This window comes from Pterocles gutturalis, unplaced genomic scaffold (assembly GCF_000699245.1).
Source record: "Pterocles gutturalis isolate BGI_N339 unplaced genomic scaffold, ASM69924v1 scaffold26274, whole genome shotgun sequence".
Lineage (NCBI taxonomy): Eukaryota > Metazoa > Chordata > Aves > Pterocliformes > Pteroclidae > Pterocles > Pterocles gutturalis.
In genome coordinates this window covers 1-22,872 of record NW_010131420.1, presented here as the reverse complement: position 1 = coordinate 22,872, position 22,872 = coordinate 1, and the positions used below count along the sequence as shown (strand labels likewise).

The 22,872-nt window shown below is 35.7% G+C and overlaps 1 protein-coding gene across 1 annotated transcript; it reads left to right on the top strand.

The window, feature by feature from the left end:
- Positions 1-996: 996 nt before the first annotated feature.
- LOC104467005 (leucine-rich repeat serine/threonine-protein kinase 2-like) lies at positions 997-21,523 on the top strand (the record flags this gene model as incomplete). The annotated part of the gene is made up of 19 exons (XM_010080609.1): positions 997-1,126; positions 2,036-2,160; positions 3,856-3,974; positions 5,622-5,766; positions 6,071-6,210; positions 7,529-7,657; positions 7,743-7,913; positions 9,638-9,893; positions 10,121-10,309; positions 11,763-11,884; positions 12,665-12,734; positions 13,175-13,395; positions 13,863-14,113; positions 15,374-15,522; positions 16,911-17,004; positions 18,872-19,058; positions 19,442-19,623; positions 20,128-20,357; positions 21,396-21,523. Coding segments are annotated over 19 exons (3,038 nt in total), but the record flags the coding sequence as incomplete, so codon positions are not given.
- Between the last annotated feature and the right edge of the window lie 1,349 nt (positions 21,524-22,872).

Here is a 22,872-nt window from a genome sequence, read left to right as displayed (position 1 = left end):
TATATATATGTATATATGTATATATGTATCTATATCGAGAAATAGATGTCATAAATGCATGCATACTATTATAATGTATTACACCAGGTACTTTCATAACACGTTGCTGACAAGTGGGCCTCTGATTCCCTTTGTAAATCTAAAGCAAATATATATATGTATATATGTATATATGTATCTATATCGAGAAATAGATGTCATAAATGCATGCATACTATTATAATGTATTACACCAGGTACTTTCATAACACGTTGCTGACAAGTGGGCCTCTGATTCCCTTTGTAAATCTAAAGCAAATTTTTATTGTGTCTTTTTTTTTTTTTCATATTTTCTTCCCCCTAAATGAATGTGCTTGCACCAGAAATGAAAGACACAAAGAAGCTTAGTAAAACCCTCTGGCACAATGCAATTTTGCTTTAATTAACCATTTGAAATGCATATACTGAAGTGGGAATGACAAGAATTGGTGGTAGTTACCATGATAATGCAGAATATTTTAATAGTGTTACGAGCTGTATTGGTTACAGTTGTAGATACAACATGTGAAGTTTTAAAACATTAATTAACAAAGTAAATAGACAGAATATAGTTTCATTTTTGAGGCCTTATTTTGGAAGTTATAATATTTTTTGAAAGTTTTAAAATCTAGCTTTCCGACATGATCACCTAGTGCAACTAAGAGGAAGAACTGTTTAATAATAAATATTTTTGAAAATAAAAGTAAAGCTGCACATTCTCCTTCCCTTAGTTAACTTTATGTAAGTAAAAATAGCAGATGTGTTTAAACTTATTAGGTAGTCAGGAATTATAATGCTTTGGATTAAGGTATGCAAACAGAAATCAGCTTCAGCTCAAGTTGTTGCCTCTATAATGTGTTTGGTGAGGGAAAAAAAATCTGAAAAAGGGGGAAAAAAGTTATCAGTTCTGTTGTTTTTGAGAATTATACATGAAAGAGAGAGATTTACTTATAGGATGCTTGCTCTTTTGTGTTGTAGTAAATATTAGGAAGACACTTTTGTCTAAAGGAATACATATGAATGTTTTGGATATAATGAGGAAACATCCACATTCTCCTGAAGTGTCTGAAAGTGCCTGCAGAATTCTGAATCATGTTTTCGAAGGAAGGTAATATACTTAGAAATACATAGCCACTTCTAAAGTGAAGGGTTGTGAGATTCAGTGCTGTAATTGATTACATGTAAATTATTGACTGTTTCACTGATGCTAAAATTGACCACAGCCTGACAGCCCTGTTCAAGACATGGAATTTTGTAAGTCCTGTAGTCAAGTGCCCAGGTGATTATTAAAATAACATTGTGTTAATGTTACTTCTGTGTTGGCTCTTGCAAATGCTCTAGAACACGACTGGAAAACAAACTTGTGACTCATAAATACTGGTATACAGGTTTGGAACGTTATTCCAAGTGTCTCTCCAAGTTTTTCCAGCCTTCCCTGAAACGTTTATGTATGCTAAGCTGTCTGTGAAAAAATTATAGACTCAAGATATAGTCACAGAATTTCTTATGAATAATTTCATTTTATAAAGAAGAAAATCTCAAAACTTCCATAAACATGTTCACAGGAATAAAAAGTATTATAAAATGAAAGAAGAAAATAACCTTAAAAGTGAATTAGTGACCTTTGGCTACTGCCATTTCTAGGAATGCTAATGACATTGAGGGTTTTTTTTCTTCAAAGATTAGAACCTAACATGATTGATATTTTTCTGTGTGTTCTACAAGTACCTGACAATTCATCAGTAGTTTATGACAGTTGTGGAGCACTAAATTAAGATATATGTGTCTTTCCTCATATCTGGACTGGAATCAAAGTGAAATATATGAATTCATGGAATGGCATGAAAATAATATATTTGCTATGATGAAGAAAAGTACCATAGTTTAATTTGTATTTCATAGCTCAAACTAGATTTAGTGTTCTAAAGGGTTATTACATTGTGTTAATTAAGGAAGCAAATACATGTACAATTTAGAAATGCATTCTTTTTATTTATTTTATAAACAATATTTTCAGTTTCCCTCATCTGGATGTAATGACGGTAGCTGCATCAGAAGTTGTAAAAGCCATGAGGGAACATGAAAAATCTCTCTCTGTACAACTGGAAGCACTTAGAGTCCTTTTACACTTTGTGATGCCCGGTAAGTCATCCAAAAATATAATCAGTATGGCATTGTACACAAAATCAGAGAATAGAATTAGACAGCTGCGCTTTAGTCTCTCTTATCTAATTAGGCAGCCTTTAATGGGACTTCAAGAAATTTACTGGAGTTCTGTACATAGCAGAGGGCAGCTGTAACTTTAAGAACATATGAGATGGAGGAAAACTTTTGAGGTATTGAAGATAACAGACTAAAATTATCACTGCTGATTTCCCCTTGATTTTATCAGTGAAATGTTGGCTCCATTACTTCTAAGGAATTGAAGGAATGAGTGCGGAGCTATTGCTGTGATTGTGTATTTTCATCATAGATACCCTTTAAGTGAGAACAAACAGTGACAATGACAAGCAACATTGTTGTACCATGAAATGCAATTATTTTAATAGTAAACTATTGGAAGGAACATAAGAATTGGGCCTCTGACACTAAAATATAAAGGCAGTGATTTAAGGATATGAAGTATACTATTATATACTATTTTCTACAGAAAAGGAGAAGCCAAACCCACAAGCTTAGAAATTCTGTGCAAAAAAAAAAAAAAAAAAAAAAAGCCTCTTTAAAGGCAGTCTACAGTAGAAAAAATATGTTCTTTGCTAGTTCTATACCTTTAATAGAATTTGGAGAACGTTTTAACTCCTTGTCACTTTACTGCTATATATCCTGGTTTTTTTCCTCTGATATTAAGTGTAAGAGTACAAGCATGGTGTGCTGGTATGTTTTCAGAACAACTTTTTGCAAGCATCTCTCAGCAGTTTTAGTTGAACATTTACAAAACCAACACCTCTGAAACTGGTAACTTGGCTAATATGCAGACTGATTGCAAGTTTCCAGTTTCCTTCTATTCTTTGAATTATAATCCTAATATTTAACTTTTTTTTCAATAAACAACAGGATTAAGACTTGATATACGTATTCTAACATGCAGGCATGGTGGTTTTTTTGCCAGTATCCTGGAAGTGAGGCCCTTCTAAAGCATAATCAAACAAACAGAGCGCCAACTGGGTGTTGCACCTTGCAGGTTAATTAGGTAATAGAAAGTAACTCATGGGGAAAACAGTAATAGGAACAAATATGAATGCTTGAAGTGGCTTTTAAAGGATTTCTGGGTACTTTCTGTAGTGCCACTTGACTGCAAGTGCCAATAGCTACAGGAAAGGTAAATCTAAAACACCTTTCTCTGTTCTTTTGTTTGTACTCACCCTCCACTTATGTCCTCTGTGGGTAAAATTTGGCCTATGATGTGCTGCCAAGTGAGAAAGGGCAGCTAGTTTACAGCTTCTCTATACTGTCTCCTTTCTGGAAGGAAGAGGCATTCTGAAGTAGGTATCAGGAACACCAAGAAACACCATAACGCAAAGAAGTAATATATTGCGATGTACCTTAGGCAAAATTCTTTGGCATGGTTTTGCATTTTCACAGTAAGCAGTGAACAAACATATGGTGAAATAATTTCAAACACAATGTACTCATGCTACAAAGTAAATCTGGAGGGACTCCAATGTCTGTAACTACAATGTTCTGAAAATGTCGTAAAATCTGAAATACACCTTCTCAGTCAGTTGTTAAAACCTGTATGTTCAATTTGATTGTTATATTGGGTTAATAATATTGGGTTAATACTGGGGAGAATATTAAATCTGTTCTTCTGAGGAAAGCTGTTTTCCATTGTTGCAGATACAAAGAATGACCAGCATGGTTCTTCCAAAGATGTGTTTGCACTTATAGTAAAAGTCATTAAAAACCAGTGTCTGGTGGAGAGAACTCATTCGTTGGTGCTTAATGCTTTGAACAGGGTATAGTTAAACCTTTATTCTAATGAATGTTGTCACTATTTTGCACTTGCAATGGTGAATCATTTGTAAGTTTTAGTTCTGCTTTGATTTTACTGTTGATTTGATAGAGTTAATCTTAACTCATGGGTTTTAATTATCATCTGGGGTTTCTTCTTACTTTCTGTTCTGGCGTGTATTCGATGATCCTTTATACAGTAACTCTAAAGGATATTTACAAAAACAAGGCTATTTTTTTTCCAAGCATACAGTTATTTGTGATTATTTTGATGGACTAGTTTGTACATTAAAAGTGTTCTCATACCTACACCTCAACTACACATAGAACTGAGTGGTTCTTTATTATGGCTTTCATGGATACATACTCCTTTGTTTTCAACAGAAAAGAGTTTCTCCGTTGTCTCCGTTCTTTTCATTGTTCAATTCTATAACTTTTTCCAGACACTGGAAAACAGAATGATCGCAGTGCACTGAAGGGAAAGCTGAAAAGTGAAAGGCTGAAGCAGAACCAGTCTAACCAAAGGAAGCACTGGGCACTTTGCACAGCAAATTAACTTTAAATCCTAGTGATAGGAAAGGTTTAACTACATGGCCTTTAGAAGAATCCCACCTCTACAAGGTTTACGAAGTTCACATGACCACAATCAAAATGGATGTAGAAAGTCACAATTTTTTAGAAGTCTCTGATCAATTTTAAGCTTGCCAACACCTACAGTCAAGGAAATTTATGTCTCTTACATTTATGATAAAACTCAGAGCAAATAATGTATCAGCAAGAGTGCTAGAATGTCAAAAGGACGTTTCTTGACCTGAAGATATGGGAGTTAACAAGGGAAGCAAAATAATTTTTACTTCAGAATGTGTTACAGTCTCCAGTGCTTTGTGACCATCCTGATTGCTTTTTCTGACCCAGCTGGTTTGTGTTTTGGAGTACTACAATATCAACCAGAAGGGATAGAAATTAACATATTGTAATGAAAAATTAGAGAAGGAGTAAGGAGGAAGATGGGCATGACTCCACTGAAATAATTTTTCACACTGTGACAGCTATGCACACTTTCAGATCTAGGCCTCGTCTAGGTTTCCTCCATCTTGAAGTGTGAGAAAAATGGGAAAAATAATCACAAATAACCTATTGAATTGCTATATAGCTAAACCAAAAACTTTTAAAATCTTGATGGGGTGTGGTAATAGGTATGTTGCTTTATACCTTTTTCTTTTCATATTTTTTTCAGTTACCACCATGTTTATCATTTGTGCAGGTTCTCAGAGAGCCCCATTTTTGTTCCTTTTTAACCACAAAGGAATTACATTTTCTCACTCTCCTTGTCCTACAGCAAAATGATGTGAACTTGTGAATGGCTGTACTGAAACTTGGAGGAAAAGAAACCCCACTTTCCATTAGAAAACTAGCTGGGAAATATTTTCAGAATCAAAGGTGAAAATCTGGGGAGGTTATGAGCAGCTGAAACTGATGGTTGAAAAGGAGACCTTTTTTAAATTGTTATTATTGTTATTTATTGTCACGTCAGCTGTAATTTCGCATACTTTAAGAACAGCAGTCACATGTACTCTAGGAACAAGCAGCTCTTCTGTTGCCATTGTAAGCAGAACAAACTTGATCTGATTTTATATTCATTTCTCCATTAGTTTATTGGAAATCCTAACATTCAGAAGTGTGGATTAAAACTACTTGCTGCTGTAGCTGAGTTACCTTGTGTACCAGAAATTTTAACGCGGCAAGGAGCTACTGACACTGTGCTTCACACTCTACAGATGTATCCAGACGAACAAGGTAGGGAAGGTATTTTGTTAGTTGAATGTAAATGATGTAGTAGAAAGGGCTGATTAACCATAGAAGCTGTAACCTGTCTATTACACTCTTTAGTACTGGATGTGATGTAGGTTATATGGCAAGAAAAGGCTGCAGTACTGCGTAGTCCTCAGGTTCACCCACTGTGTAGTTACACCTGGCCCTGAAGTAGCTTATGCGTGTAATTTTCTGGAATATTAGTGATATAACACTGCTTAGGTCAGGGGTTTATTCCACTCAGAATGTCTGAATAATCAACATTATTAATCTTTCTTTTTTCTTGTAGACATACAATGCTTGGGTTTGAGTCTTCTACGCTCTTTGATTACAAGAAAGAGTTTGTGTATTGCAACTATGCATGTTCTGTCAACAGTTCTGGTTTCTGCTCTGCGACGATTTAAAGAGGTCACTGAAATCCAGATGCATGTATGTGTTATTTCTGTGTACAAAGATGAAAGTGAAAGGCGAAACTTTAGAAAATTATTTTAATGTGGTTATGTTTGAAGTATAGTTCCTTATTTTACTTTATTTTTATTTTATTGCAATTACTAGATTGTTATAAGCCTTTAAAATTAAACTAATATGTGTGCCATCCAGATGGTTTTCTTGGAGACATATGTTCAATACAAAATATGTAAGCATAGGTTTAGGTGTTTATGGAAGACTTCTGAGATCTGCAAACTAGAACAAATTTCTCAGTCATGGTCCACCATTCAGTCAATCTATAACCATCTAATGATGTAGCCTTCATTATAGTATTGATCTCCCTTTTTTGAAAAGTAATAGAAAACAACTTAGTTCCCAGTCCTGTCACCAGCAATCAGCTTAGTGTAGGAATGCTGTATTTAAGGATATTACTGGAATACTGTGTCAGACTTATGATCTACTTCTGAATGTGGAAGGAGAGTTCTTATTCTGTCTGCATACATGTGTAGAGTCCTCCTTCCGTGAAAGTTCTGTTGCCTCTGCTTCAGAAGCTTTCCCTTTTGTTGCCAGTTTCATTTTTCTAGTGAAATAGAGCATGCCTGTGGGATCAGCTTCCTGTGAGAGTTTCTGTACTTCTGTTTCAGATCAATACGGAAATATCACAAGTGCAGCCTCCCTTCCGGCTCCTCACTGGCTTAGAGGCCAGCGTAGAGAGAAATCAAAATAACGTGGTGGAATAAGGAAGTTACTTAGAGTGATTTAGTCTCAATTAGATTTGGACAAAGAGTCTGTAATTTACCCAGTTCACCCTTCTAGGTGAACTTTCCTTGCAGAATCATGGGATAATTTTGTATTTCTTTTTAATTTTTAGATATACATGTTAAGTTTTTCATTTAGCCAATGTATTTTTTTTCGAATTCAAGGCTTACAGAGCAACACATTGGCAGAGGGGATGCATCTCCATCCCATAGCCTAAGATTGTTTCCTCTGTACATTTTCAGGAAATGACAAGTTTATTTGTCACTGCCAGTCAGGATATTGTCAGATATTATGGTGCATAATTTGGCTTTTGGAAGTGTCAGTTAATATCTGTTTAAGTGGGTCAGCTAAACAGCCATGAAACTACAGCTGTATAAACACAGACACACCAGGTGTTTCTGCCTTCTCTCCTGATCTTCTCCAATTTGCAAGTTTAAAAGCAAGACAAAAAAAATAAAGCACATATCTTTTGGTTGAAATATGATTTTGTTGCACAACCTGTTTTAAAGTGACGCTTTTTAACACTGTATTTATTCCAATCTTCTCATTGTATTCTTAGGGATTTCATGCAATCTTGTCAATTCTCAGTTTGTCACCTTGTTTTGCAAAGCTGCTGGTACTTGAATCATTTGACACAGTGATTTTCTACCAGATGTCCATGTGTTTCACCAACCAGCGAGATCGACAGGTATCTTCTCTCTTTTGACAGCTCCACAGCTGAAAAATGTTGGTGTTTTTTTGTCCTAACTTTGATTGTTTGTCTTCCCATTCAGTTTCAAAGCCTGTGTTGTAAATGTTTTGCTAAAATGGCTGAAAATGATGATTTAAAAAATCTGATGCTGGAGAAAGCATGTATTGAGTACAATAGTATCATGGCTGAATGTTTACTTCTACTGGGAGCTGATATTAATAAGAAGACAAAGACAAACTCTTTGATCTATCAGGTAATATATGGAAATATATGTAGTTTTATTGCTTTAAAATTTGTTCTTTTGGGTTCCTTTCTCTTGTCATGTAAACATATATTTGGCAGAACACAGCAGCAATACCCAGTGCAATCTACCTGTGACCTGAGGTGGTGTGAACCATTGCTACTCATGGTGACTTCAGGCTCAATCTGATGTTCATTGAAACACCCTCACTTCATTGAAGCTCACAGAGTCACTGTCACCTAGAATATGCTCACACTGCCAGTTTAGTTCTCATGCAAGTTCACTTTGAAGTCCATGCTTTTTGGTTGCTTACCCTGTTCACATACAAACCTGGGTTTGATCAAATACTGACTTAGCCTTAGCTTTGGAGTATTTTTGAGCAAGAAGACTTAAGCTCGAGCTTTGCAAACTCCCAGTCATTTTTTTCTGAACTAATCAGGCATAAATGTCATCAATCCCATTAGAGCCCAGTCCATGAACTGATGTTCCAAATTCAGCTCTTTCCAGCCTCTACGAGGCTGAAGTACAGATGGACCAGCAGGCAGCACACAGATAGGTTTCAGTGTGCGTAGTCCCACTCTGTTCTAGACCTGCAAAGAAGACTTAGACCAGAATGCCTGCCCTGGAATGGTGGATTTTTTTTTTTTTTTTTTACTTTGTGTTGTACTTAAAGATGAATATAGACATCAGGCTGGGGTGGGGGTTTTTGTGCTGATTTAACTGTTCTGGTTAATGTTCTGACTTTCTATCAACACGGCTAAAGTAATATAACATCTTGGAATGCCTTCAGTCACACTAGCTCCGAAGAACTTTATCCAGACAGTGGCCACATCCAGAGCGTCACTATTTGAAATATGTTGATGTCTTAAATGAGGCCATAGGCAAACATCCCATCTGGATTCAGCCATGCCAACAGAGAGGCTGTTCCCACCTGCTTATAAGTGCTCCTTGCTAAATGTGACTGCCCTTAAAAAAATTTTTTAAGAAATAGTGACTATGAGCAATTCTTAATTTTGCTTCAGTGTCAAAGTTTTAAGCGGTCTAAGATAACTCCACCAGTACTGCCTGAAATTAATTAGGAAGTGTTCACTCCTGCTGGCAGAGCTGGCTGGGTGATAAAGCGCAGCTGAGTTTGGAACTGACCATCCATCCGTGGAGACTGAGGTAGGCAAATTAGTGTTAGTAAACCACAGTGGAAATACTGAAGTATGTGTAATATTCACAATCAACACTGCTCTAATGTAGGCTGAGAAACTGGAAGGAGTAAAGCAGACTGAAGCCAGCAAACATGAGCTTCCTAGCGCTAGGCAAGGCTTGATGAGTCTCACCATTGTTGTGGGTTCCTCTGATATCCCAGTGACGTGGCAAAATAACTCCTAAGTGTCTTTTTCCCACTGAACAGATAAATAAATGGAGTTGCCATAGACCACATGCAGTCACCAAACTATATAAATTACCATTCATTTTTGCCTGGAAATTGTGTACACTCATGGCAGAAATTACAATTACAGAACTCAGGCATTTGTTATATTTTGGGCAAAGACTTCAGGAAAATGGGAGTTGGTACTCTGATACCTTAGGCAGGCATATTCTGAGGGGTAGGGAATTACGTAATTGAAAAAAAAGACATGATCCTAAAAATATAGTTAATCTGAATTTGAGACAAGTCTCTTAATGCAGTCTGAGCTGTTGTTTGAGTGCCTTGCGTAATTTTTTTAATTGCTTTTCTCTGTTAGGTTTGTGAAAAAGGAAATAACCCTAAATTGGTGGAACTGCTGTTAGCCAATGGTGCTCGAGAGCAGGATGTTCGGAGTGCTTTGACCATCAGTATAAAGAGAGGAGACAGCCAAATCATCAGCTTGCTCTTGAAGAAGCTTAGTCTTGATGTTGCCAACAGCAGTATATGTCTTGGAGGATTTGGTATTGGGAGACTAGAACCTTCCTGGCTCATCCCATTGTTCCCAGATAAAATTACTCCATTAAGAAAACAAAGTGAGTATATATAGAATTTGCTGGAAGATAGATCTGCTGGTGATGTTAATATCTCTTGATGGTAAGTGATTTAGATCAGGACCTTCAGCTGAGGATCTCTTCATAGCATTCAGCTGGTTATAGAAAGACTGACAAACCTTGAAAATAAATCAAGTTATTTCTGTTATTCTTTTAAAGCTATTTGGATTTCTTGATTATGCTATCTTTTCGGTTTCTTACACATACAGATGCAGGTTCTGCACTGGCAAGAATGGTGCTTAAATTCCAGATGAGGACTATTTCAGAGGATAGATCAAGAGCCTCCTCTGATCTAAACTTCTCTGAAGATGGAGTGGATAAAAACTATGATTGGAATTTCATTTCTGACCCTTTAGTGGACAGTGTTTTTCCTTTGACTGATGATATTGATAGTGAAGGTAATTGTTTTTCTTTTCTTTTTTCTTTTTATAACCCCAATTTAGTGTACCAGGGCTAGACCATAGCCATAAATTGGTTAGTTTTTTTGTATTTGAGATAAAACACCTCGCATGAAAAAAATACTTTTATCTAAAATTTTGTCTGTGTTACCGTTGGAAAATAGCTTATGGTGAGTAAGTACGTCCTTTTCTACAAAATTAGGACCTTAAAGCATTTTGTTCAGATATCCATTTAAAATTAATTCTTCACGCATTCGGTTTATTGTAGAGAGAAAGAGTGGGATTCATCCAACCAAATTTAGATATTGACTATTTTGATGTCTGTTTCTGAGCTATTCTCTTATGCTGCCTTGATAGTCAATAGCAAAAAAGCAAGAGCTTCAAGAGCACTTTGTCTCATCATGAAAGCAGGTGTATTGTGATCTAGAAACCACTGTTCCCTGGGTTTTCTGTAAATAAAGTGTGCACAACCAAGGCTGGTATAGACTATATTGTTAACAAATAAAGTAGGTGAAAGAAGTCCTAACCCAAAGATATCTAATTGGTCAGAAAGTGTAAGTGACAAGTCTGTGTTCAGTCCAGCATCATTTTCGGTAACCATGTCAGGAAATCTGAATGCCTTTAATTTATAAAAAGACAGCATTTCTGTCTATAATATTGGTAATTTAATAATAAGAGTTAGTGGCTTTAATTGACAACATGCCTTTTGTTTGTTCAGATGTGACTGTTGTTTTAGAACTGTTGGATACTTAAAATCATCACAGCGGAAGAATTTGAATTTTGGAATCAGAGAATCCTAAGGAATTTTTTTGGTTCTGTTTGTTCTTTTCCTTTACATCACTCATCACCATTTTTCATTTCTGCACAACTGTAACACAGACATATAATAAGTAGTATTTGTTGTCCCACATAGAAAAGTTGTTAAGTCATATGTAAATTATGGTTAAAAAAATACAGGCTTTGCTAATGAGTGATTTTAGGAGTTTTAAAAGAGGAACACTAAATGGGTCCAGATAACCCTAAATCACCATAACCAGAGTGGCATTTGATGTTTCATTCTCAATAAATGTGGAAGTGCAAATTTACCTATTAAAATGCAAGCTTCTTCGATTTTAAAAAGTTATTTACACTGCAGTAGTGCAAAGATGTGTTACAAAACATGTATAGTAATCCCAACTTGCTGGAAATTTTAAATGATGAAGCATCAATGTAGCAAGCTACAGGTCGTATTTGGAGCATGTCAGGTTAGTATCGCCCATGTCCTCTCAAACGTGTTGACAAGATTCTTGGACTGTTGCACACACAGTTAACCAGTGAGAACCTGCCATATTGATGCTTTTGAAATGTATCTCTCCTTTTTATGTCAGCATCTATATTACAGTTGAATTCTGAGCCTTATCTTTAGATAAATTTTCTTACTTATTTGTCCTCCTGTGTTATTGTTTTGTGCTAGGAAGTGAAGGTCCGCTTTTTACAAAAAAGAAGTCCAATTCCATTGCAGTTCTTGACTTAAATTGTAAGGAAATGGCATTTCAGAGAGGTTCTCCTACTTTGCCACGACATTCCTACTCTGTGGTGAGTCATATCCTTATTCATTCCAGACTTCTCACAAGTCCATCTGTGTTGCCTACAGCAAAATTTTAATAATCAAGTGTTAGGAAAGGTCATGGGCTCTTGTCTCACTGCTGCCATTTAATATTTCCTTCTGTTGCTATGCAATTACTGTGCTCCAGATCACTGTATAGATGAGAGTTTATTTCAGCAAAAATTTATGGTCAATAAAAAGTACAAATTCTTGTGAATTGCTCAAATTTCTGGTCTGATGTTCAAATGCAGATACAGAAACTGTGGGCCTGTTCGCAAAGACTTAACTACCCCTTAGTTAAGCTAATTTTCAGAGTGCTACTGTGATCAGTGAAGAGAGACCCATTCTGTAAGGAGACGTAAGAGGACAAATTAGTGGAATCCAAGTCAGGTTCCTTTGAAAGGAGCTTGTCTCTTTCCATTGACTGTAAAAGGAAACTGGAGAGACTAGCTTCCCTAGAGAAAGTTATTTTTCGTAATATCTGGCTCCATCCTGTCACCCCACCCTAGTGAAAGTCATTTTAGATTGCCAAAAAATGCACTACTTCATTGCACTTTAAATCTACTGTTCTTTCATATTGCATGGATCAGTAAGTTTTATAAAGATGAGAGCTATTGTTATTTTTAGTTAAAATGTACCATTTCTTTGTGTTCCCCCTGGAAGTTCTGATAAAAAGAAACCCCAATAAAAAGAAGTTTATTGAATTCAGATCATTTCAGTTATCTGCATATGTCCATAACTGGTTTTTGTTCTCTTCTGGGATTTTCCAGGGACCTGGCTCAGATTATGAACCATTAATGAAACAAAGAAGAAAATTCCTGCCTTCAGATGAATCCCTCAGTAAGTAAACTATACAATTTAACATATATAACAGATTTTTCATCCTTAATGCATTCACAAGTGTACCATAAAAAGATTATAGTCAGATTGTGTATTTATTTACAAAGAGCAGGATACAGTTTGTAAATATTACAGCAGAGTACAAATGATGCATACATAGGGATCAAATAATTTATGTCAAATTAAACAGGCAATGAAATTTCATGAGTTCCCTTATTAGCTTTCAAAAGCTACTTCTGTTGTGCAGTGCATAAGCGTCCATCTCTTCCCTACTATCTTATAGACTTCTGTCTCTTAATAGAAGTCTTTGTGGATTTGGTTCTTAACCAATATCCAAGCATTCACTGTCTTCTGCATCTTTAGATCCCAGATTGATTGATCATAATTTTAATTACATGATAAATGAAATAATGCAATTTTTCACGTTTTTGTCTTAATAGAAGGCATCTCAAAATTTTCACCACATATAAGACCATCAGACAGTCTTTCTTCGTTGATCTCGGACAAAGAATATATTAAATCACTAGATCTCTCATCAAATGAGCTGGAAAACATTGATGCCATCAGCCAGAATAGCTGCTTAACTAGTCATCTGGAACATCTTGAGAAACTGGAGCTCCACCAAAATGCTCTTACAAACATTCCAGAACAACTGTGTGAAGTAATTCTGCATAATTTTCCATAATACAATAAATTGTTTGTCTCTAACAGTGTACCTGTTGGAAATATTGGGTGTGCATTTTTGCATATATTATAGTTTCATTCAGTGGATTCAGCTAGAAATAGAAGTATTTTCATGGAACAATTTTGAGTCATTTACTGCAGAGAACTGCTTTCGAATGCATTATACTGAGTAATGTAATAACATAAAAGGAACCAAGAACTGGATGCAATTCATATCTGTTAAATTTTATGAAACCATGATAATTAAATTTGAAGAATTCTCTATATTATATTGTGTAATAGAAATATTATGGGTTGTATTGATATGTTTGCTATTTTATGCTATTTTTCCTAGTGAGAGAGATGTAAGTAAATTAATAAATTTGTAAAAGATATCTCAATTTAAAACCTTTAAATTCATCTTTTCATTTAACTTTTTAAAAACAAATTATCCTTTTCTTTCAGAACTTGAAATGCTTGACTTACTTGGATTTGCACAGTAACCGATTTACTTCTTTTCCAACTTATTTACTGAAAATGAATTGTATTGCAAATCTTGATATCTCTCGAAATGACATTGGACCTTCCTTTGCTTTGGATCCATACCTCAGATGTCCAACTCTAAAGCACCTTAATCTTTCATACAATCAGCTGGTGTGCACTCCTGAATGTCTTTCAAATGTTGCTGAAAATCTGGAACAGCTATCACTAGAAGGGTGAGTAGCATTAGCAAATGGATTGTAGCAAAGAAAATAATATGTTTGTCATCGAGAATGATGACTGTTATAACATGGAAAGGATTGTTTAGTCAGCAGTGGAACATTGATATTATCTTCTAAATGTATAAATTGCTACAATTTTCAGTGTTGTGTTACGAAGAGCATGTGAATATCTGTGGACCTTCATAGAGTCTGATAGCATTGCAGTTCCAGTAACATACTAAAAATGTTCAACTTCAGTCGTTTTCTACTGACATACTATTAATCCACAGGACTGTCTGTGTTGTCTAACATATTCAGATAGGTTTTCTGTATACAGAATACATTTTCCACTGTATTTCATATTCATCAAAGGTTTTTTGGAAGTATGATTCATGGAATTGTTTTTGTTGGTACAGATATGTTATAAATGACAGAAGCAAAGAAAATTTGTAATTTTTTGTTTACCAGCACTCTGTCATATTTGGTGGTGAGTGAGATAATTCACACCTACATGGAATTCTTAAGAATGCTGTTATTCATAGCTCTGTAAACTGCAGATACTGTCTCATTCATCTCCCGTATTTTATTTTAATAAGATGCTGGTATTTTTTACACAGAAGTTCACACAGAATAGATAGCAACATGTTACTAAAGCAAGCAGGATCAAATATGTGAATAAAATTTGCAAAAGCAATGTTTTAAATTGAAAATCTTCATTAGTTTTATTTTGAACTTTATTAGCAATATTACCCTTGCAAAACAGTGCTGCATGGTTCTTTTATCTCTGTATTTTCAGCACCTTTGTCTCTTTTTTTTTCTGTTCTTCTTCTTCCCCGAATACATTGTTTGTAACATTATATACTCATCCTGAATTGTATGCCCTATATGGAATTCCTTTTATTTTTTTAATAAATAGTAATTCTGTAATTATAATCGAGCAAACACGTATCTTTAGTAAACAACTACTAACAAATGCATCAGTCCACTTTGTGTGGGATTGAGCTGCAGTATGAAAACAGGAAATGACACCTTGTAGTACATTCTGACATTTGGTCTCCAAATTAATTAGAACAATCTTAATATTAGTCATGTTATTTCATGTTGCCACATATACCAGTATTTTTGCTGACTGGTCAGTCTTTATATAGATAAAAGTTTTATTTTTTGTTTAACAGTGTAAGGATAGCATTGTCAGATAAATACTCTTTACTTTGACTTTTTAGCTAATAGTTTCTGAATAAAAAGTGGATTATTTTTTTCTTCTTGTTATCATAGAAACAAAATTTCGTGCTTATGTTCACCCATATGCTTGAAAGAACTGAAGATTTTAAACATTAGTAAGAACAATATTTCATCCCTTGCTGAGAATACCTTCATGGGCTGTACAAAACTGGAGCAGCTCAACGCCAGGATGAATGCTCTTGGTAAGTATCTGTGAAAATAGGATCCACCTTCTAGAAACCGTTCCAAGTCACAAATTCCTCAGCTTCAGCATTTGGAACCTTGGGAGAGCAGAAACAGAGAATAATACCACACATGCTTGTCCTTGTTTATACAGTTCCCTAAGCATCAGCTTTTGATCACTGTTGGAAGCGCTATCCTTCCAATAGGGCTTGATGGCATTTGATCTGAGTCAGCATAACTCATCTTGTTTTTACATTTGTAGTGGATGCTATAAAAATGGTTGAGTGTACTTGAGATTGTACATTCTGTTGGGGAAGGTTCAAGGCAGAGGAAATCGTTTAAAGTTATCTTGCAAATCTAGTACTAATAGGTTTAATACTGAACTGAAATACATATCATACAAGCGTCCCACCTCTCCAGCCTGTCCGGGTCCCTCTGGGTGGCATCCCTTCCCTCCAGCATGTCAACGACACTACACAGCTTGGTATCGTCAGACAACTTGCTGAGGGTGCACTCGATCCCAGTCTTAAGGGTCTTTTCCAACCTAAATGGTTCTATGATTCTGTTACCCCCACTATATACAATGTTGTCTTCTGAATAAGAGAAAATGTTTGATTCACTTGCCTGAATGCAGGTGTCATTTGAGATACCCTGAAGTATCCCATTTGGCTTGCAGCTGCTGGTCCAGAAAAAGCAGGTCTTCCGTAGCTCCTATGTTGTATCTCTAAGCCATGTGCAGATGGCTCAGGTACCACAGGGCAGATCACCTTCACTAGAACCTATTGTTTAAGCAATTGAATTGAGTTCAGAGTGTGTTTCAGTAGTTTGGCATATTTTATGCAAAGGTGTCAAAATTAGTTTACCTATGAAAAATACAAATTACATAAATGAGATTTTAATTATAGTGCAGGAGTTCCTAAGTTACTGTCAGAATTTATTTTTCTCTTCAAGATGCAAAATCTTCCATTTTGAAATTATTGTCACAGTATTTCAGAAGGTAGCTCTTATACCTGCGTTAAACACAGCTGATCCATTAGAGTCATATTTGTGTACATAAGACCCACCATTCACTGGGTGAATTATGGGAATGTTAGGTACATTGGCAATACAGTAAAAAGTAAGATTATTTCAATGCTTAATGCCAACATGCGATGAAGTATAATAGTATGTAGTATTATAGAAGCCAACACATGAACTTGGTTCTAAACTTCTTTCATTTGGGGAGTTTGGTTTTAAATAAGCTTTAAAAAAAAGTCAAATTCTGCCTTTGGTAGCTTGTACAAAGACCTGTGTATAGAAGATGATAGACTGACCTTTAAGTCTGACTTTGATTTTAGAAAATTTTAGTCTTAAAAAGAATTTAATAATTTCTGAAAAGTAATAGGATTAACCTCTTTTTCTGCTTTAGAAGTGATACCTGACTTGTCATCCAGCATAACAAGCTTAAAATTGTCCCAAAATTGTTTTGTTAGTGTTCCAGAAGCAATTCTTCTTCTACCACAGTAAGTTATTATTTTATTTATTGAAGTTAATGTCAAGTTCTTGATAAAGAAAATCTGATGGCAAGACCTTTGTTAAGCATAAAATTCTGCATGTTTTACTGATTTTCAGGAAGTCTTCTCTAACAGGTTAAATCCAAAACTGAGTAGCTTTTAAATTAAGACAAATCAGTCACATTTTTATCAATATTTTGAGAAATTACCTTCCTCAGATTCAAATTGTTGTTATTGAGAATGTTTTACTTGAGTGCTGAAGCTGACAATTCTTGGAGAGAAGACCAGAATTAATTTATTATTTTCTTGAAACGAACAGTGAAAAGATACTGGCATTTTTTACTTTTCAAGAAGTTCTACAGACTTCTGCACAAGGCTTCTGAGATTAGTTTTTCACTTCCCAAATATCACAAGATATTTTATTCTCAAAGAATGACACTTCCTCCAGATGGAATTGTGATAAAGACACATGTGACATTTATTTTGCTATACCTTCAAAGTGTTACCCATGTGAAAATCAGACTTCTGCTTTCTTTTATAGAAGTTACTGACCTTAATGGGTCACTAGAATCGGATTGTGGAAGGAGTGCTTGGAAGGGATGATCAGATCATTTATCTGATAGATGTGGGTAGAAAAGAGTGCTGATGGCACCATGGGGAGGGCAGATCCACGGATTTGTGAACTTACATTAATCAAATTTACATAGAGCACATAATTATTAACATGATGTTACACTGTTTCAGCATGCTGATATTTATATTCACAGCCGCAAATTCAATGGATGTGTTGAAAAAGGTGGAGATTTCAGGTTCTACAGGTCCCAGCCCAGACAAATCAATAAGGAGTTGCATGGATTTTTTGCATGCTGTGTGTTCCACAGTAACATAAACAGCATTTTTGTCCAACAGATGACTTACAGAAATGAAATGTTCTTTTTTACATAGTTCTTAAATACATGTGTAGTTGAACTCTATAATTTATTCACATACATGTATTTACAAACATACATTCATAGAAACGTTCTGATAAGTGTGTGAGGTACCCATATCGTCTGATACTAGTCTCCTAAGTCAGAAACAAGAAAGAGAGCAGTTCAGGTGACCTAGTGAGGCTCCATAGTTTGTAAGTGGAATCTTGGGTTCTAGAAAGTTGATAATACCAGGAAGTTCCCCATTGCTTTTTTTTAATTTGAAATTTGTTAAGAAGTCCATGAAAATACATATTAGTATTAAGCTAGATTGCAGTTAGCTTTTTAAATACATTTATTCTAATAAGTTAGACATTGCACGTAACAGTGTACTCCATGGTCCTGCACTCAGCTGTAGCTGGAATCCTGAGTTAAACACTATTCTCTGTTAATTTGGTATAAATGTATATTAACTATACTGTTTACAGTTGAATTACTGAATATTTGCACTACAGGAGTGTGAATCATATTTATCTGTGTCTTGTACTAATCTGAACAGAGCCATGCATGTCTGCAAATTGTAGAAAGAAGTGGACTATTATCACAATATGTGCACTTATTTAAAGCGACTCTTTAATTTACCATCTGAAACTTACACACACAGTACAGTGTGGATGTTTATTTTCATGACAAGGCAATTTCATTCACAGATAAATACACTGAAATAATATTGTACTGAATCAATCATATGTATTTTCTTATAGTGTTTTCTGAGGTAATGAAGACCTACTTATAACGTCTTAATTACTTTTGCTCATATTAGTTATTATCTTCTTCTGTCTACATTCCTGTCTGTTCTGCTATCTAACCCTTTTGTTTATTTATTAAAAATTAATACAGTTCCAGTTAATGTCAGTTTGATTTTTTTCATTTCCTAACTTGTCTTTTTTTTATTATCATGTTTTTAGTTTGCGATCTGTAGATTTAAGCCAAAACAAGATCGTAAGCCTGCCTGGACCAATGCACTGGAAATCATTGAACTTAAGGGAGCTGTTATTTAATCATAATCAAATAGACATCTTGGACTTGAGTGAAAAGCCATGTACATGGTCTAGGCTAGAAAAGCTACACCTGTCCCACAACAAGTTAAAGGAGGTAAAGTGTAAGATTCTACCTAAAGAAAATTAAATTGTTTTTCAATTGAATGCAATTTTTCAATGTTCATTTGATTTTCATGTCACTTCTCATATAATTGTAAATCCTATTAGTAAAATGGTAAGTGCAAATAGTACTTCCTGTGAGTGAAAATCACCGTTTTCTGTTAAGCTTTTCTGCCTGGAATGTGCATATAATCAGTTAGTATAATGAATTCATTATAAGGACCTTTGTCTATTGGTGTGGAATATTAGGCCTGTTTTATTAAAAAAAAGTTAAACTACAGCAGTAAAAAGAATATCTAGTTTTGTTAAATATTTAGTGTATTGATGCTCATACTTTTTTTAAACATTTAATTGCCCATTAAATGTTCTTTTATTTAGATTCCTCCTCAGATTGGCTTCCTAGAGAACTTGACTTCTCTAGATGTAAGTCATAATCCCGATTTGAGATTCTTTCCAGATGAAATGGGGAGACTGTCCAAAATCTGGGATCTTCCTGTGGAAGGACTCCATCTTAATTTAGACTTCAAACATGTGGGATGCAAAGCCAGAGACATTATCAGGTTTGTCACCTTATTGTTCTTGAATATTCTTGTTTTACTTTCTTGGGATATGCAGGAAGCATTAAGAAAACAACATATCCTTTTGAGAATCCAGCATGCTACTCTGTGGAAGGTATCATATAATATCATATCAACACACACACATAAAAGAGATCGTAGTGATTTAGACTATGATAGTATTACTTCTTGAATTTGGTGCCTCTATAAACCATACATTAATTGGTGCTTACCAATTATTTCTAATATATTTCCCATGTTGACGAGTGCATTGCACAGAGCACATTTTTGGGTAATTACAAAAAAATTTAAAAAGACACATTCTGAATTAAGCTTTAACTTTCAAATCAGAAATTAGAATAGACTGTTAAAACCCCACTAATATCAAACAGATATTGAAAATTTGAAGAAAATGGTATGTGCTTAGATTTTTCCTTGGTCTTAAGTTCTGTTGATATTTTTCTTTATTATACACTTCTGTGAGTTCCGCAAACTTTTTTATGCCAGATTTCTTCAACAACGATTGAAGAAGGCTGTGCCTTATAACAGAATGAAGCTCATGATTGTTGGAAACACTGGCAGTGGGAAAACTACCCTGCTACAGCAACTAATGAAATGCAAACGAACAGAACTGGGCTCTCCGAAAGCGACAATAGGCATTGATGTAAAAGACTGGATCATTCAAGGGAAAGGCAAAATGAAGAAAGAGCTTATCTTAAATGTGTGGGATTTTGGAGGTATTTGAAAAGCTTATTATCCTTTACTATTGTATTTTCTAACATATTAATGCATTACTCATTCTTAGAGTCATCCTGTGAAATATCAAAGTGAGGACAGCAGAATCATTCAAACTTACACCAAAAGTCAAGTGACTACTTAGAAATTAGTGAATTCTGTGAACTGGCAGCTAATCCCTCAAATTTAATATAAAACATCAGTTTCTCATCACCAAATGTGGTCTGACCACTTTTTTCAACCATAGCACTCCAGAACTGTAATTTCAGAATAGTAAGAAATTGCTTGTAATCACCAGAGAAATCATCTTCCACTCAACTCTGTTTCTCCCTTTTATCGTCTGGATCTCTCTAGGCTCTACAACGTCATTGTTTCATAAGGTCACAGAAAAAAAAATGTCTTAAGAGGAGTCTTTGAACTTTGGGCTTTTGGAAAATCTTTTTAAGTTTGGGGGACTCCAGAAGCACTTCTAAAATTCTGGGGTGTTTTAGGCTGTAGAGAAGTTATTTTTAAACTTTGGTCCATGTTCATTTGAATGCAGTCTATATTGCAATGGATAAGCACAGAAGAGCAGCATTCAGGCTGAATGTCCAGCTTCAGTTGTGGTTTTAAGTGCTTAATCATGTGAACTTAGAAGTCTTATTTTGGAGTTGCTGAAAGGATAGGAGAAAGGGAGGGAAAAAGAAAGGAAGGGAAGGAAGGAGTGAGGGAGAAATTCAATATTGGAGTTTTAAAAGAATCATGACCTTTCAAGTTGTCTTTGCAGCAACCGTGCTTATCCAGTTGTTAAATCTTACACTTCTTGATTTAAAACTAGCTTACATATACTACACAATACTACGCTTCAGTCAATGAGCTACTACAAGTACCTACCTAAAATTCATAGTTATTAGAGTTTTCCTGACAATTTAGATAATTTTCTGTAAACATTAATTTCATTTGTGAATTAGAGATCTGAGAATAAGTGTTCTGCTGCCTTTTTGTGATCTGAAGATGTTCAGTGAGGGAAGTACTAAACAGTGGAAATTTTTTATCATTAGGACAAGAAGAGTTCTACAGTACCCATCCTCATTTTATGACCCAAAGAGCTTTATATCTTGCTGTTTATAATATCAGCAAAGGACAAGCAGAGGTGGATGCTATGAAGCCATGGCTTTTTAACATCAAGGTAAGACACAGATATGTACAGAATGGAAATCTACTTTCCAGGGAGCTGTTGGTGAACAGCAAATAAACTACAAATATTTTTAAAAAGGTGAAGAGGAAAGAAGCTCTTCAGCAAATAAAAACAGTAAGCTGAAACAAGAGCTGAAATACATCATATATTGGAAATGAAAATATTTGTAGACATGCAAGACATGATCAGCACCATTTTGTACTTAAAATGGTACAGAGTGATCTGCAAAAGAACAGTTTGTATATTCTAGCAATATTTTGAATTGACTGATAAAAATAAGAAAGTGGTAGTATTAGAGGGGTAGTTGTGGCACTCTGGTGAAGTTCCCACTGACTGGAAAAGGGGAAAAATAACCCCCATTTTTAAAAAGGGAAATAAGGAAGACTGGGGGAAGTACAGGCCAGTCACTCTCACCTCTGTGCTTGGCAAGATCATGGAACAGATCCTCCTTGAAACTGTGCTAAGGCACATGGAAAATAAGGAGGTGATTGGTGCCAGCCAACACGGCTTCACCAAGGGCAAATTGTGCCTGACAAACTTGGTGGCCTTCTACACCAGAGTTACAGCATTGGTGGATAAGGGAAGAACAACTGACATCATCTACCTGGACTTGTGCAAAGCCTTTGACACTGTCCCACATGACATCCTTGTCTCTAAATTTGAGAGACATGGATTTGATAGAAGGACCGCTCGGTGGTCTGGCTGGAGGAACTGGCTGGATGGTCACACTCAAAGTGTTGTGATCAACAGCTTGATGTCAAAGAGGAGACCATTGACAAGTGGCGTTCTGCAAGGGTCAGTATTAGGACCAGTGTTGTTCAACATCTTTGTCAGAGACATGGACAGTGGGACTGAGTGCACCCCTCAGCAAGTTAGCCAGTGAGACCAAGTTGTGTGGTGCAGTCGACATGCTTGAGGGAAGGGATGCCATCCAGAGGGACCTGGACAGGCTTGAGAGGTGGACCTGTGCAAACCTCATAAAGTTCAACAAGGCCAACTGCAGGGTCCTGCACATGGGTTGAGGCAATCCCAATCACAAATACAGGCTGGGTGGAGAATGGATTGAGAGCAGCCCTGAAGAGAAGGACTTAGGGGTGTTGCTTGATGAGAAGCTCAACATGAGCTGGCAATGTGCATTTACAGAAAGCCAGCTGTATCCTGGGCTGCATCAAAAGAAGTGTGACCAGTAGGTCAAGGGAGGTGATTCTCCCCCCTCTACTCCACTCTCATGACACCCTACCTGGAGTACTGCATCCAGCTCTGGAGTCCTCAGCACAGGAAGGACAGGGACCTCTTGGAGCGAGTTCAGACGAAAGCCACAAAGATGGTCAGAGGGCTGG